Source organism: Trichoderma evansii, assembly GCF_050947405.1.
Source record: "Trichoderma evansii strain SZMC 28006 chromosome Unknown GGI43scaffold_7, whole genome shotgun sequence".
Classification (NCBI taxonomy): Eukaryota; Fungi; Ascomycota; class Sordariomycetes; order Hypocreales; family Hypocreaceae; genus Trichoderma; species Trichoderma evansii.
Window position 1 is genome coordinate 805,056 of NW_028145199.1, and position 13,737 is coordinate 818,792.

The window sequence follows — 13,737 nt, forward strand, 5'->3', positions numbered from 1 at the left end:
GAGAATATCCCGGGCCTTTCCTCCAAGCCAAAGCAAGCAAAACAAACAGAGAGAAAGAGAAAGAGGAAACAGGCGTGCAAGGGGTGTCATCCACTCCCCTTGTAACGGCAAAACGTTCAATTGCCGGATTTTCTCATAGCATTACTAGCGAGCTCCCTAATAGGGATATGCCTGTGAGCTTTGTCTGTTTCACTCCTGACAAAGTTAGCGTTATGCGGGGGATCCTCGAGATTACGACGTTGAATAAGGGAGTATTTGCCGGCAGCCAACAGCTAATTTGTCCTTGCACGCAACACAGACGCCTTGGTTGATAAGACTTTGCATACCTTGTAATATGATGCTACAGTGACTTTACGAAAGAAACAACATGGCGGAACAGACTGTCTCCCGTAACTCCGCGCATGAAACCCAACCAAGGATTTCCATGCATGATTTGTGATGAATCGGCCTACTCCGACATCCCAGCAATAAGATGCTATGACAAAAGCGTGAGATAAGCATCGTGAACAGGGTCCGTTATCATGTCAGCCTAGATCTCCATTCTAGCCATTTTGAGCTCCTTAAAGGACGAGACCGCACGGCAAAAACTCTCCGAAGAAGATGACATTAATTAATACGGATTATGCCTGGGGTGATGACGAGATATTCACATGTCTGTGCGTAAAGCTTTGGGGCGTGGCAGTTGGCCCTTTTTGACAGCCAGCCTGGTTGATACAATCAGCGATGGATAGATAGAATGAGCAGCGACGTTAGAACAGTCTTTGATATCCCATTTCATTAACTATTTTTCTATTCGCTTCTTCAGATCTTCCCGCCATTCTCATCTGCCCATTCCCTAGCCCAAAGCTGGGCTTATCAAGAAAAAAGATAAAAGGCCAAACGCCGTCGCTCCTATTCTCCAATTCCCTTTCAACAGGTAGAAAAAATATGTATACTTAGTGAGTTAGTCGTACATTCTCTCCCTTCAATCCATGCAATGACATATATCGCTCTGTTTGAGCATCTCCACCTTGCTCTCTTTCCCAACCAGAACCCATTCGCACGCGTTCACTCATGATTTTCTACCCCCTTTTCAATTTTGCCCAAAAGTAGCAGCTGGGACTTATATCGATGACGGAGCGGCGTCTCTTCTCCAGCCTTTATTCCGCATGTTCAACTCGATAGATTTCCAAATGTACTCCACGACCTCCTTGTCCCTGAATCGCGAGGCAACGTCGTCCTCACCCCTCCAGCGATCAACACTCGTAGTCGTGACGCGGTGACCCCAGCCGCGGATATTATCCGGCGCCAGATCGCCTCTCCATCCGACGTACACGCCCATCGTGTGCTTGAATAGCTCATTCGGATTGCTCCATTTGTAATTCTTAAACTGCCACGTCTGGCCTGTTGTAAACACTGCAACAATGCGGTTCCAATATTCAGGCTTGAACTGCTCTGATCCTTCGACGAGGATGAAACGCATGGGTCGATTCGGATCGATACCGGGGATGATGCGCTGGACGTGCAACATGGAGGCAGTGGACGCACCCGCATCGGGAGGCACGAATTTGCCATCCTCGAGGAATGAGCGAGCATTGGACATGCGTAGGAGAGAGGAGGCGGATGGAGAGAGCAAGATAATGGGGTCGGGGCGACGTGAAGGGCCCTTTTGGTTGATGGAGAGAGATTGGGTCGAGTTGATAGCCGAAGACTGAGACTTCTTTTGGATGAAGGGGATGGCGAGTTTCCGCACGTGGGAGAAATCCTATCGCTTAGTTAGCCAGCTGTTGAATAACATCTACATGCGATGCGTAGTATAAAAGTAGCCTTAGCTAGTCATATCACCTACTGTGGGTTTAATGCCCCTCAAGACTGAGTTGCGATCGCCCATCCTGCGCTCGCCGTCATACACACTCGCCAGCCTCGGGTCGATAGTCCCCTTGCCTGATCTAGCCGACGCAGCCAAGGCCGCGGCGCCCGTCTTTGAGGATAGGGTCGCTCCAGCAGCCGCTGCACTCGTCTCTCCAGCTATAGGCTTGATATACTCGCTTTCCTCACTGGCACCTTCGAGCCAAGTGATCAAGTCGAGTCTTTCAATGAAACCCAAGTTCTGAACCTTGCCGCTCGATCCATTCGCGCTGAGGTCGTCATTGAGCGTCGTAGCCGAGGCATTGTATTCCGGAATGGCAAGTTCGCGGTTCAACCAGGCAAAGTAAATACTACGCAGGTCGACCGGCTTATCGCTAGAGATGAAGCGCGTGGGCGAGTCTATCGGCAGCGCGAGGGAGAGCCCTGTGAACTGCAGGTGCGTGGCCTGCGAGAGAGAGACTTCGGCGGCGGAAGGGTCGTCGGACGCGCTCGGGATGAACGGCTGGCCGCTGGAGATGGATTGGCGGAGGACCAGGAGCGGATCATGGTCTGTGGGTGCCATGATGAACGCGAGGGGCGCGCAAAAAAGACGGGAAAAAGGATTGGAGCTGTTGAGAGACGCGGGCGAGCTCTCCAATTGGGAGGAAAGGGGCGAAAGCCGGAGGAGATTATCGGTGATGGATTATGAGAGGCCGATTGGTACACCGCCGTGCATGAAGAATTAAGCCCTGGCGATGGGAGGCGTGGATTGATGATTGAAATAGAGGCTGAGGATGAGGTTGACGGAGAGAGGTTGAGTGTTCGGTGCAGCAAGGCTGAGAAGCTAGCCGCAGGCTAAAAAGATGCAGCGCCGTGTCGGCCAATTAGGTCACAGCATGCGTCCCAACTAATCCATGAGTGACCACAAGTAGAACAACGACAGTATCAACAATGGTTATGATCAAAATAACAATAGAAGCTATTTATTTCAAATATGGATGATTCAAATGATGATAAATGAATGATATCGTTGAAAACGGGGGGTGACTAAATCGTATATTGATAACTGAGTGACACAACAGTGAATGGACTCAACAGCGAAACCACGACATATTGATAATGTAGCTCTATTTCTTTTTTTTCATAGCGCTCTGGATTTATTTTACATTTAACCAATAACACATATCCCGAATGCTAAGCGGGATGTCCAGTCTTAACTCCATCCCTTCAAACTATGTGCGGAGGCTCAAACACACAAACTTGAAACATACAACAAGAAGAAAAAGCCCACCCAAAACAAAAAAAGGCTTTTTTATGTAGTGCCTTGCAGAAATCCATCCAACGCCAATGCAGCCGTGCACTCATTTCTTCTTTCTTTATATACTAAGAATAAGCTTCATGCGTTCGTAAGTGTAAAAGCTCACTGCTGCCAGAGGCACCACCTTGACGTATCCGATTGTGAGACCGACGAAGAAACCTCGGATTCCTCGCTCTCGGAAGATCATAGCCGCTGTCTCTCCGACTCGCAGTCTTCGGCCGTCACCAACAGCACCGCCAACTTGCATGCGCCGTCGGACGACTTCGAGGGGATATGAGCTCGTCTGTGAGATCAAACCGGCAACGCCTCCGGCAGTAAGCTCTGCCCAAGATCGAAGCGCCGCTGGCTTTCCTTCTGGATGGTTCTTCTTCTTCGGCAAAGTCGTACGCTCGGCGATAGAAGGATGGCGTAGTAGGTCTGTCATGGTGTCGTGAGTGAGGAAAGACACGCCGGCATATGGTAGCATGCCCAGTATGGTGGGAGCGAAACCGCGGTAAAAGTTCACAAGCCCGACTCGTGGAGTAACGGACGCAACAGCGGCAGAGGCAGAGTCTACAGCTGTCGCAATGGCAGGAGAATTTGGTAGTTTTGCGGTCTGAGATTTCTCAATAGGGTGTTCGTTATAAATTTGGCGACAGATTGATGTCAATGATGAGCGGCCATCTCGTCTAGTCTCAAAAGCGAGGCGAACTCGAACAACTTCTAAAGGGTATGTAAAGAAAACAGATGTTACGCCTGCGAGGCTGCCGCTGATCAGCCGTCGGAATGGCGTCTCGTGGTTTTTGTCAGGGATGATGAAGTTGCGAATCTGCTCGTAAGCGAGGAATTTGATGCCGGCGTAGGGGAAAATTCTAAGGAGGGTCGCTGAGTGGCCTCTGAAAAGCCCTCGGCCACCGTCTTGAAGGTATATGTCTTTCATTGCTGTAGCGACTCCGAAAGAAGAGCCTGTGTATTTTGCGAACTGGGGATTGCTGGTCTGGAAAAGGATCTTGACACGATCAAGGGGCGCCACCGTCGTTTTGGCCTGTTTTCAGGGTTGTTAGCGAACAATGTTCTGATATTTTGACAAGCTGTGCTTTTTTTGCCAAGTTTGCATAAGATATTGGGTGTTTGGGAGCAATAACTTACGGCGCATCCTGCGACACCACCGGCGACACCGGACCTCCAGATATAATCCCACGAACGGGTCTTTGCGCGATGTGCCGAGAGTTCGTCGTTTTTAGGAGAAGCAGCTTCTTTTCTTCGGGGAGTAGGAGAGGCTGTCGCGCCAGCCACGGCAGCGCCATGCTGCAGAGCTTTGTCGCGTGCTATGTCGGCCATGGAGCCATGCTCCGCGTAGGCGGACGGCATTGCAGCGCAATCAGTCGCAGTCGCTCAAGTAGTTGTGAATGATAGCCGATGGATTCTATAAAAACGACATGCCCGCAGACTTGACGGAACTGCGAATCAAGAAAAAAGGAGACGGCCAAAAAGTAAGAAACAAGAAACGAACAAATGGTAAGCGAAGACAAATGCTTAGGGGGGCTGAGGCTTGATAATTCCCAGGATCAGGACGAGAAAAAGAAATCGATAAACTCGGCTCCTTGCGAGCGCTCCGGGACGTCATTTGCTTTGTGCGACGAGGTACTTGGGCGGTACATGTGCGGACCGGATATCGCGCCTCGTCTTTGGTCACCTGCCCATGTGCTCTGCCCTGAGCCGAAGTCACTCGCCAGTCACTTACCGCCACTGAGGGGAGCTTTTTTAGAGCCGTGGGTTCTCTGGGGCCGAGGATTGCCGAAGATTGAGCCGTTTGGGGGGAAACGCCTACTTCAAGGTACCAGGGCGGTGCCTATTCTCTTGCTACCGGCGCATGCCGTCTACAGCCATTTGTATTTGGATATAGATTTAACCCTATCAGATCCTGTGCCTTGATAATAAACAACAATTCGTGGCGCTCTCCGCATTCTTCGGCTATAGTCCCGTCGCTGCCGTATACCTTATGCATTGACCATGCCTTTGCCATGTTCTGAAGTGTTCTAAGTCTTCATTGGCTCAGCGCACAGTATAAATGTACCTGCGTATGGCGTGCAGGTGCGTTAAGTAGCCTACTTAGCAGGTACATGTAGTAGGCCTAGTTGGTTAGCAGGTTGCCCGACACACCTACGTGCTAAATTCGGATTTTTTCTTGATACCACCGCGATGCTTGCATAATCTCTGCGTCACAGTACTTGCTGGCAATGGCCTCTGCACATGCATGTGACGAAGCATCATCACCGTCGTCTTCATCACCACCAACACAGTCCTCAGCCACGTCGTCAATCCTCTTCCAATCCGACGATGTCGTCTTGCTCGACATCCCCAGATCCCTAGAAGAGGCCCAGGTGCTCCCCGGCCTCCCGCATTCGGCTCGAATCGTTTCTGGGGCCCCGCCACTTAAGCCATTCGCTACCCCGGAGCCGCGAGATGGGGCAACAGCTGATCGTTGGCTGATCAACTCGCAATCTGCAGGAGCTCATATTGCGGATTTGATGGCCGCGGCAGCCGTGCAGAGCGCTCTAGACCAGCTTCATAGCCGTTATTCGGGACCATTCTGCCTCCCCCGGCTTTCCCATGTCTCAGATGGATGTATTACTCAGGCTGTCGATGGCAAGACTGAGACTGGTAGCACCACTACTACTAATACTAGGAGTGATAGTAGTAATACTACGAGCACTACAGCTCCTACTGTAGATAGCTTCAGGATACCCCATGGGGCTGAATACTTGCACGGATCTATCCGGGATCTGCGGCAGACATTCATTGACAGAGCGCCGCAATTCCGCCTCATTGTCCTTGATCCTCCATGGCCAAATCGATCAGCCCGGAGGAAGAAAGCGGGCAGATACAATACTGCCTCTAACCTCTTAGAAATACAACAGCTTCTCTCTAGTATACCTGTGGCTTCCCATCTTGCTTCTGATGGCCTGGTGGCTATGTGGATCACTAACAAGTCCAGCGTTCTTGACCTAGTAACCTCATCTAAAGGTCTCTTTGCATCCTGGGGGCTCGAACTGGTAACGCAGTGGACGTGGCTCAAGATCACCTCATCGGGTGAGCCTCTATTTGACATAGAGTCTACATGGCGAAAACCATGGGAGACGCTGCTGATTGCAAAACGCATCGGCGCCAAGGTCCCGGAGACTCTTAAATCTCAAGTCATTTTGGCAGTTCCAGACGTACATTCACGGAAACCAAATCTCCGGCGGCTGTTTCAGGAAACTCTTGGCCATGATTATCCAGCTCTAGAGGTATTTGCCCGCAACCTCACCTCTGCCTGGTGGAGCTGGGGAGACCAAGTTTTGCAGTTCCAGACGTCGGAGCATTGGACCGATGTCGACGATAAAGATTCACCGCATGAAGTCAACTGCTCAATGTAAAGCATAGGCGAGAAATTTTGCTTTTTATAAGTTCAAAAGTAATATACATAATACATATATGCACATGTTATGCGTCTAAGTCATACACTGGCCAATGGCCGTAGTCTCCCTTTTCCCTGTATATCCCAGTAGATTGCGAGGAGAAAAATCAATGTGCGTGCTCCCTCTTTTAGTTATCCAGTTTAATTTTTCTTTTCTTTCATGATGATGCTGTTGTCTCAGCTGGTTTCTTGGCCTTCTCTTTCTCCAGAATCTGATCCCACCGAGGATCCAGCGCCACATCGTTTGACCACTTGACTTCTCCGGACAGCATCTGCTTGGCCAGCTTGCTCAGTTCTTCTCGATCTTTAGAGACAGGCTCCTTGCTCTTCAATGGGATCTGCATCTTCTGTCGCACGAGCTGCTCCTCGTTCCTCTTCTCAATCGTGTCCTCGCGCATCTTCCACAGGTCGTTGCTCCAGGGCTCCAAATCTGTAGGAACATCCGGCCACTGGAAAGGCTTCGCCAGCTCGACAGTCATAATCTTCTGGGGCTGTGGTCGGTACCAGGAGCGAGAGCTGGTGCTGCGCTGGGTGAGGGGCTGCTGCTTGACGTAGGCGCGCACCTTGGTGACTTCGACGTTGTACAGGTTCCATAGGTAGTCTCTCAGGTCGAACTTTGTGAATCGCAGAGGGACCTTGAAGCAGGCCTCGTTGGGTGGGAGGTGCTCTTTTCGAAGCATCGTGATGACATGATTGGGTCTGTGGCAGGTGAGCATGAGCTTTGCGCAAGGGAGGATTTGGTGCGGGATTCGGCGTACAGGTAAACTTGCTTCTGGCCCAGCTTGAACGCGGGCAATTGGCGCGCAACCGCCTTTACTGCTTCGGCCATGACTGCAGCAATGGGAATGGTTTCTGCTTTGTTTTCTGGATTATACGATCAACCAGCTAGGATTTCGATATCCAAAGTTTTGTCTATGTGGGGTCATGATTGGCTGGTGGGATGTTGCTAAACCACAGTGTTTTAATATTGACACTGTAAATTTATACTGTATTGAGACATAGCACACATAAATGCCCTTCTGAGCGTGTGTCTTTTTATGGCCGACACCATGCAGCAGCCAATTCAATAAACCAATCAACCCTTTCGGCTAGTAGCGTAATAGTTTCTCAACTTCACCAATGGAAAACGCTTATACTAATCTTTGGGAACGAATCATAAAAAGTGGCATATCCAATGCATATACCGTAGGATCTAGCATCAGAAATATATATTTCGAAGGGCGCAACTTCTTACATACATGTATCTTGTGATTTGAATCCTATAGGCAGCTCATAGGTATAGTTGAGTTAGCCGATTAGAAAGTTAGCCGATTAGAAGCTATATAGCTGCAATCGTATAGCTGCAATTACAGTATACTTGAGTTTCCTCACTCACTCGTTCACTCATTCAAGCAATCGAGCTTGGTTTAGAGCATAACGCGCAACATGGCAGTACAAGACGTCGAGCATGAGATTGTGTTGTACGACTTGGCTAGCACCAAGAATGTCTGCTTCTCGCCCGTTGTATGGCGCATCCGCATGATGCTCAACTACAAGCAAGTTCCTTACAAGACCGTCTTCCTCGAGATGCCAGACATTGAACCTACTCTAAAAGAGCTGTGAGTCATATCCGCTTTCTTTGAAATTTTGCTTTAGAGCATTTGTTCTTAATGATTTCAATCTTACTTGTCTCTCCTATCGAATTCTTTCTGTCGCTTTCTAAATATGTAGTTTCAAGCCGTGACTGCGATATATGGAGAAGCCATTGACATGAAGAACAATAGAGGTGTGCCCCCTCATGATCCTGCTACGGGGAATACAAAGAAGTACACGGTTCCCACAATCTATCACGTACCGACAAACAAGTATGTCATGGACTCACCTGCTGTTGCCAAGTTCATTGAGTCTACCTACCCTGATCCGCCATTGCAACTCGACTCAGAGCTGGGGACCGAGATTATGCTTAAATTACGCGCTGGAGTTGGCCCAACTCTCCAAAAATCATTGATACCGCGCGAAGCCCTCATCTTTTCGCCTCGTTCAGAAGAATATTTCCGAGGCCCTCGTGAGGCTCGGACTGGACATCGGCTAGAAGAGATGCTCGAGGGCGAAGATGAGGCATGGGAGGCTTTGGAAAGCGAGAGGCCGGCTATTGATGCTTTGATGCACACGAATAAGGCTGATGGGCCGTTTATACTTGGTGCCCGGCCGAGCTTGGTCGATTTCTTCATTGCGGGGATTATCCAGACCGCCAAAGTGATTGATGAAGGTGTGTTCCAGAGGATTGCAAGGATCCCTGGACATCTGGATATATACGAGGCATGCCAACCATTTATGCAAAAGAAGGATTAACTGTAAAGTCTGTAGATATGGTCAAAGAATATTTTTATAGAAAAGAAGATGAAATATTACCCAAGCCCGATAAAATGCTCTCTGAAACTAAATGGGTGATATTGTAGCGGTTCGACGAACCGTAGTCGCTGACGCTCCTCGAAGCTAGCCTTCTATTTGCAATGTATTGAACCCTATGAAGTCAATGATGGATAGTTGGGTATATGAAAGCAGAAGAGACAGCAGTTAAGCTTGGTATAGCTGGTGTTTAGTGTGTATGTAGTTTTGAATTGAAGTCCATTGGTGGCATACATACAGACGGATATGCTCCCTTGTGTACATTACTACGTCCTGAGTACAACTACTAGGTAGAACTGCTGCATTTGATAACTTGGGAGGCTTATTGTGATACCTACGCAATGGCTTGAATTTTGGCGTCCATTCACCCATTGCTGAACACTGAATCCGGATACAGAGGGGTCTCTTGGAAGAATCGGCTCCCTACAGCTGGGATCCCGTGCTTTACAGCCACTTTTGCTGCACCTCCCCTTAATTCCTGGGCAGCTGCCTTGCACTAGCAAACGGCCTGCTTCAGCACTCAATCCGCCTGTAAAAGCATTAACCTGCCTCTGCAAACGCCTCTACTCCTCTAAAATGTCACTCAGTCAGTTGTCACCAAGTCAAACGTGGAATTTGCAAACCTGTCTTGTCGTCCTAAAACAGGGGGATTGAGACTCAACTGCCAGCTTTCGCTTCTTCCTAAACGCAATGTGCGAAGCTCATGAACCACATGAGCTGATTATGCGCCTGACCATGGAAACAACGACTACAAGCAGCGAGAGCACATCTCAGAGGTCCCCTGGGCGCCGAACTCCTCGGCGCAAGACTGAAAAGAGAAATCGTGGGACACCGTCCCAGAGCCGCGGTGCCACGCCACGAAGTTCCCCTAGCAGATATTCAGCTTCGCCCAGGAAAACTGTCTATACACCGATCAAACGGGGAGATGAGGATGGCGAAGGTCCGCTCGTTAGCAATAGGACATTGGCAGACATGCAAATGACAAAGAGCAACTATCTCGGGAAGTCAGGATCAGAATGGGTTCAAGCGGAGGAGCAGCTTTTCGAGATTCTATACCTGAGACAGGATATACCCTTATTGCCGCTACACTGGGAAGTTGATTTTAGAGGTGTACCCATTTCAGGAGACTGCTTTTGTTGCAACAAAGGGGAGAACCCGATCATCTATGCGCACACGAGCACTTTTCTAGGTCAGGGACAAGTCAAATCTCTCCTATAACCCTCTTTCCCTCTTTCCACCTCTTTCAGTAACAGGATCCTATGGTCTCAAGCTGACCTGACATGTAGCCACCACGGCGTTAATGAGATTAATCGACCTGACTGCTTGTGTTCGGACAGCCTGTCAGTCTGGACTACGACGAAAGACCCCGTTAATGGTTAAGAAAGCCTTGGATAAGTTTATAAGATGGGCTTCCGAGGATGGAGGATATAACCACCTGCAGTACACCCCCAATGTCATTGTCGAGATTATTGATGGGAATGCTGAAGGATACGATCCCACAGGCTTCATAAAGGCACGAATGACAGCCTTGGCAAAATCGCATCGCAAACTCCTCGCTATTAATCAAGATGTTACTGAAAATATGGATATAGACAAGGAAGTCGAAATGCAAATAAAAAGCGAAGCTGAAGCTTCAGACGAAAAACAGCGGCAACTGTTTAAAGAAAGAGGCCGATCGTGGGGGATGCTTGGTTCACGCATTATAAGTAAGCTGCTGGGATTGATGCGATTCCGCCCCATCATAAAACCAGAATCTCACGGGGAAACAAAAATGATCGACAGTGAGGACGACGAGCAGACGACTGTCGAGAAGTGCAAGCAGACAGCAGACCGTGTCAACGTGAAGATGGAAGAAGACGAGAAACCCATCATCAAGATGGAATGCTATGATGGCTTTGAAGACGATATCTCCATGAAAGACATTCCTATTGCCCCAACGGCACTCTCTTCATCCCAGCTACTGCCCTCGCCGCTGACATTCCGTCGGTCTCCGCCTGTCATTTACGGATTCTTTATCCTCTCCACGACAGTTTTGTTGTTTACTGCCGATTCAACCAAATACGATCTCTCTATGAATCCCAACTATTACCTCGACATGAACTTTCAGGATCAGGGTCAGAGTGTATGGAACGCTTTGACTGTGGCGATTGTGGCATGTCTCGCAAGAGACGACATGATGACCAGGATGGAGGATTTTGAAGAGGAGAGAATAGTTGATGAGAGTGATGTGGATGCCTGATATTTGACTATAGGGGGTGAAACCATAAGAGGAGGCTGCTGCTGTGCTGTTTGCTGTATGGGATTTGTTTACGGTATTTATGCGTTTGATACAGGGCTCGTTTGTATCTGTTCGTCGTTTTTCGTCTGGTTGAAGTACTTTGGGTCGCTATTGTTCCCTTCTCTGTCTTCTATGTAGTGATAAATGAATTTACCTTCTATTTAACATGCACAGTCTCTCTTTTACTTGCACAAAATGGTGCCTAGCTACCTGTAAGTAATATTTGAATGTTCTGTATTAAACCACGTATCGGCAATGACACAGCTATGTCCGCAAAAGAATAATGTACAGTAATAAAACCATGTTGGAGATTTGGCACACATGTCCTTTCCCATGCCCTCTATCTATATCATATATCAAAGAACACCCCGTCTTATCGTCCCAGTTCTATTTTCTTCCCCAAAACGCCTTCACGTAAATGACCGGGCCCAGTTCTACGCCCTCCCCGTAAACACCTTCTCTCGTTTCTTTTTTATGCTTGAGTCTTTCCTTTCCTTTCTCTTCTCCTTTTTGTTCCATCTAGTGAGTAATATCCTCCCCAAAATCTCTCTTCTTATCTCTCCTATGCTCGTCTTGTATCTTCTCGTCATAATGCTCATGTCCGCCCACTATCATGTACAAGCAAGAAAAAAAAATTAAAAGCCAAAAATATATATGAAAGAAGCAATGAATTTCAGTTTTCGTTGTTTCTTTGTTGTGTTTTTACAATGCACTCTCCACTTCAGGGTTTTCCAGTGGCATCCAAACCTCTAGCTTGTGAAGCAGTCGCTGATACAAGAAGAGCATGCAGCCGCTCTGGATAAAAGTCCACACGCCTCGGGGCCCAACGCCGCGGAACCAGCCGCTTATACCTTCGGTGTGGTAGATGACCCTCAGTCCGGTGAAGACTGATGATGTTTTCAGCGCAATAGCGCCGGGTCTAGGTCTATGCGTGCTTGGTGACGAAGTCGATATTGATCGTTTCTGAGGGTTGGGGTCTTTCGTTCGGTGTGTGGATTCATGGTGTGCGGATTCAGGTTCGGATGGGATGTTGACCTGTGTTTGTAGGCGGGTCTTGACGACGTCCAGGGGGCATGTAATAACGCCCGCAAGACCACCCGCAGCGGCGCCGGTTAAGAGCTCCAGGGGCGCACCGATTTCGCGACTCTGCTTGTATACCCTGGACCATGTTTGGAACTGTTCCCAGAACATGAATTGTAGCGCAGAGAAGGGTAGATCTCGATATAAGGTTGCTTTGTAGCCGTGGAAAAGAGCGGAAGGACCTTCGGATCGGACGATTGTGCGCGCGGCGTCGAGGGTACCTCGGTAGTTGTATCCAGAGACGAAATGGGGATTGTTATAGCGTCCTTGTAACTGCAGTCGGGTTTTGAGGACTTCGGATGGCACGTATACAATGGAAGCTGCGAGGTCGCCCAGGAATCCTGAAATCGAAGAGTTAGTTTCGTAGCCTTGGAAAATGATCGCTGTCGGCCTGTTCGGCATGTAGCTTACCTGCTGAGAGATAGGCGAGATGGTGCTGAAGCCCGTGATCTATTAAGAATCGCTTGCTCCATTCGTATGTCCCGAAGAACATCAATGTGCCCGGAAATGACCCGCCCAAAGCTGGGATCCAGCCTCCGTATAAGCCCCTCGCAATGCCTTCCTGTCGCCATATGGTGTGGTATGATCGCCCCAAGGACGAGTATTTCGGAGGAAAATGCGGATCTCCCTGCTGTCGCGTCTTGACGGTATCCAGTGAATGCATTAGCATGTCACCAGTCGAACCTCCAAGACCTCCCGCAATCATAGCCTAAGGTCCCAACAGTCAGCGCAAAAAGAACTCCATATAGCCCCTCATCGCAAGCGCAACGTCATAGACGGCAACCCGCCATCATGAGCCAAAGGGAAAAAAAAAACCAACATGGATATACGGCGGCCGGCCCTCAACCTCGACATCTTCGCTGTGCATTGTATGCGCCGGCTTCGCAAGCCCCCCTGCAATTTGGCTTTCGGGCGAGACTATCGGGTGGTGGCCGGCATATCGAGAAGAGTCCAGCGCAGTTCCGTCACGGCCTGCTGCCGCAGTTGTCGTCGAATCGCTCGTTGTGGCGCTCTCAGGCGTTGTAGTCGCAGAGTTGGAGAAGCCTGCCAGAGGGAATTGGGAGGAGGTGGAAAGGCCTTCGGACATTTGCAAAGAGCGCCCAATTGAGACTCAAGGCTTATCGATGCGGAAGGGGAAAAAAAGGGTGACAGAAAAAAAAAAAGAGGAAAGAAAGGGTCCGCCGAAAAAAACAACCAGCGCACAAGAATGCAAGACGGTAACTTGGAAATAATCTCCCCCTGTTCAAATGCAAATTAGGATCAGGAGATAAGCTATGACGATGAAAAAGATGTTAAATTCTCCTTCGGTACCTGGCTGAGCAAGTCGCGTGGGCTCCCGATCTTCTCTCTGAGAACTTTTTGCTGTGCGCAATGTGATAGGCGGTTCGGGCTCAGCCACACATGTTT

The 13,737-nt window shown here is 49.1% G+C and overlaps 8 protein-coding genes across 8 annotated transcripts; 4 read left to right on the forward strand and 4 right to left on the reverse strand.

Moving 5' to 3' along the window:
- Positions 1-1,102: 1,102 nt before the first annotated feature.
- Positions 1,103-2,410, reverse strand: GGI43DRAFT_382848 (RNA pol II accessory factor, Cdc73 family-domain-containing protein; the record flags this gene model as incomplete). Its single annotated transcript, XM_083203292.1, has 2 exons — positions 1,103-1,744; positions 1,829-2,410. 2 exons carry the CDS (start codon positions 2,408-2,410, stop codon positions 1,103-1,105), a joined length of 1,224 nt encoding a protein of 407 aa, XP_083061721.1.
- A 542-nt stretch (positions 2,411-2,952) lies between these two features.
- Positions 2,953-4,778, reverse strand: GGI43DRAFT_402472 (coenzyme A transporter). Its single transcript, XM_083205692.1, has 2 exons — positions 4,274-4,778; positions 2,953-4,169 (listed from the first exon to the last, which is right to left on the reverse strand). Exons 1-2 carry the CDS (start codon positions 4,493-4,495, stop codon positions 3,204-3,206), a joined length of 1,188 nt encoding a protein of 395 aa, XP_083061722.1. The 5' UTR covers positions 4,496-4,778; the 3' UTR covers positions 2,953-3,203.
- Positions 4,779-5,257: 479 nt separating this feature from the next.
- On the forward strand, positions 5,258-6,643 carry GGI43DRAFT_348146 (MT-A70-domain-containing protein). Its single transcript, XM_083202229.1, has one exon. The coding sequence runs from the start codon at positions 5,365-5,367 to the stop codon at positions 6,541-6,543; it is 1,179 nt and encodes a 392-aa protein (XP_083061723.1). The 5' UTR covers positions 5,258-5,364; the 3' UTR covers positions 6,544-6,643.
- Positions 6,540-7,553, reverse strand: GGI43DRAFT_402474 (mitochondrial 54S ribosomal protein uL23m). The gene is made up of 2 exons (XM_083205693.1): positions 7,343-7,553; positions 6,540-7,283 (listed from the first exon to the last, which is right to left on the reverse strand). The coding sequence occupies exons 1-2, from the start codon at positions 7,411-7,413 to the stop codon at positions 6,743-6,745; spliced, it is 612 nt and encodes a 203-aa protein (XP_083061724.1). The 5' UTR covers positions 7,414-7,553; the 3' UTR covers positions 6,540-6,742.
- Positions 7,554-7,794: 241 nt separating this feature from the next.
- On the forward strand, positions 7,795-8,978 carry GGI43DRAFT_402476 (uncharacterized protein). Its single transcript, XM_083205694.1, has 2 exons — positions 7,795-8,182; positions 8,348-8,978. The coding sequence occupies exons 1-2, from the start codon at positions 8,010-8,012 to the stop codon at positions 8,913-8,915; spliced, it is 741 nt and encodes a 246-aa protein (XP_083061725.1). The 5' UTR covers positions 7,795-8,009; the 3' UTR covers positions 8,916-8,978.
- Positions 8,979-9,662: 684 nt separating this feature from the next.
- Positions 9,663-11,211, forward strand: GGI43DRAFT_382853 (uncharacterized protein; the record flags this gene model as incomplete). Its single annotated transcript, XM_083203293.1, has 2 exons — positions 9,663-10,161; positions 10,259-11,211. The coding sequence occupies 2 exons, from the start codon at positions 9,663-9,665 to the stop codon at positions 11,209-11,211; spliced, it is 1,452 nt and encodes a 483-aa protein (XP_083061726.1).
- Positions 11,212-11,449: 238 nt separating this feature from the next.
- Positions 11,450-11,920, forward strand: GGI43DRAFT_348171 (uncharacterized protein). The gene has a single exon (XM_083202230.1). It carries the CDS (start codon positions 11,572-11,574, stop codon positions 11,887-11,889), a length of 318 nt encoding a protein of 105 aa, XP_083061727.1. The 5' UTR covers positions 11,450-11,571; the 3' UTR covers positions 11,890-11,920.
- GGI43DRAFT_402481 (mitochondrial carrier domain-containing protein) lies at positions 11,468-13,676 on the reverse strand. Its single transcript, XM_083205695.1, has 3 exons — positions 13,151-13,676; positions 12,742-13,039; positions 11,468-12,671 (listed from the first exon to the last, which is right to left on the reverse strand). The coding sequence occupies exons 1-3, from the start codon at positions 13,415-13,417 to the stop codon at positions 11,953-11,955; spliced, it is 1,284 nt and encodes a 427-aa protein (XP_083061728.1). The 5' UTR covers positions 13,418-13,676; the 3' UTR covers positions 11,468-11,952.
- Positions 13,677-13,737: the final 61 nt, after the last annotated feature.

Coding starts and splice junctions, on each gene's coding strand:
- GGI43DRAFT_402472 (XM_083205692.1), bottom strand. CDS start 4,495: ATGCCGTCCGCCTACGCGGAGCATGGCTCCATGGCCGACATAGCACGC. Junction 4,170..4,273: donor GTGGTGTCGCAGGATGCGCC/GTAAGTTATTGC, acceptor CCCTGAAAACAG/GCCAAAACGACGGTGGCGCC.
- GGI43DRAFT_348146 (XM_083202229.1), top strand. CDS start 5,365: ATGGCCTCTGCACATGCATGTGACGAAGCATCATCACCGTCGTCTTCA.
- GGI43DRAFT_402474 (XM_083205693.1), bottom strand. CDS start 7,413: ATGGCCGAAGCAGTAAAGGCGGTTGCGCGCCAATTGCCCGCGTTCAAG. Junction 7,284..7,342: donor GGCCAGAAGCAAGTTTACCT/GTACGCCGAATC, acceptor CACCTGCCACAG/ACCCAATCATGTCATCACGA.
- GGI43DRAFT_402476 (XM_083205694.1), top strand. CDS start 8,010: ATGGCAGTACAAGACGTCGAGCATGAGATTGTGTTGTACGACTTGGCT. Junction 8,183..8,347: donor GAACCTACTCTAAAAGAGCT/GTGAGTCATATC, acceptor GAAGAACAATAG/AGGTGTGCCCCCTCATGATC.
- GGI43DRAFT_348171 (XM_083202230.1), top strand. CDS start 11,572: ATGTCCTTTCCCATGCCCTCTATCTATATCATATATCAAAGAACACCC.
- GGI43DRAFT_402481 (XM_083205695.1), bottom strand. CDS start 13,417: ATGTCCGAAGGCCTTTCCACCTCCTCCCAATTCCCTCTGGCAGGCTTC. Junction 13,040..13,150: donor GCCGGCCGCCGTATATCCAT/GTTGGTTTTTTT, acceptor TTGGGACCTTAG/GCTATGATTGCGGGAGGTCT. Junction 12,672..12,741: donor TCTCGCCTATCTCTCAGCAG/GTAAGCTACATG, acceptor CTTCGATTTCAG/GATTCCTGGGCGACCTCGCA.